Consider the following 589-nt stretch of genomic DNA (forward strand, 5'->3'; position numbering starts at 1 on the left):
ACTTAGGGTTTGCAGGTCGTTGCTTATGGTCGCTGTAAACCAAGGTGTCTGCCCGAGTAGCATCGTGAAAATAAACCACCCTATGCAGAAAACCGCCGTGTTGGGGATTTTTCTTGGATTTTACGAGGAGACAGCGGGGGGCTCAGCGTCCGATCTCGGTCTGGCGGTGCGAGTACGGAGGCTGAAAGCGACTCCCCGAGCGGATGGAAGGGGCTTTGGGCTCGTCGCTTCCCGCGCTGTGGAACCACCAAGCGGATTTTCTTGGAGGAAAAGCGACCGTGTTTTGTAACCTTGCAAGGCACTTCCAGCACCATCCCCGTCTGCGTTACTTGTGTCTGACATTTCTCCTGCTATGCTAGGACCTCCCAGTACATCGGCCTTCCCTTCGTTATAGCGCGGGGAGGTGATGGGGCTTAAACCCTAACCGCACACCTCATTATATGGAGATATTTTTTTTTAAATGCCTTTGACTGAGGGTTTCCCACCAAGGAAAGGCTTGGAGCTGTGCGGCTCTCCCCGAGTTCACCGCCCACGCAGCGGCACAGGGAGTTTAAGCAGCCTGCGAAGTAGCGTTTCTTTCTTGGCGGTT

At 54.3% G+C, this 589-nt stretch overlaps 1 protein-coding gene across 1 annotated transcript in view; it reads left to right on the forward strand.

The window, feature by feature from the left end:
* HTR1A (5-hydroxytryptamine receptor 1A) overlaps positions 1-289 on the forward strand; it is a 1973-nt gene extending 1684 nt beyond the window's left edge. The window contains exon 2 of the mRNA XM_035900176.1: positions 16-289. Coding sequence (XP_035756069.1) covers positions 16-289 — 274 coding nt within the window. The remainder of the gene's footprint in view (positions 1-15) is intronic.
* The last annotated feature ends 300 nt before the right edge of the window (positions 290-589 follow it).

The sequence above is a fragment of the Egretta garzetta genome, unplaced genomic scaffold (genome assembly GCF_000687185.1).
Source record: "Egretta garzetta isolate BGI_Z169 unplaced genomic scaffold, ASM68718v1 scaffold878, whole genome shotgun sequence".
Taxonomy (NCBI): domain Eukaryota; kingdom Metazoa; phylum Chordata; class Aves; order Pelecaniformes; family Ardeidae; genus Egretta; species Egretta garzetta.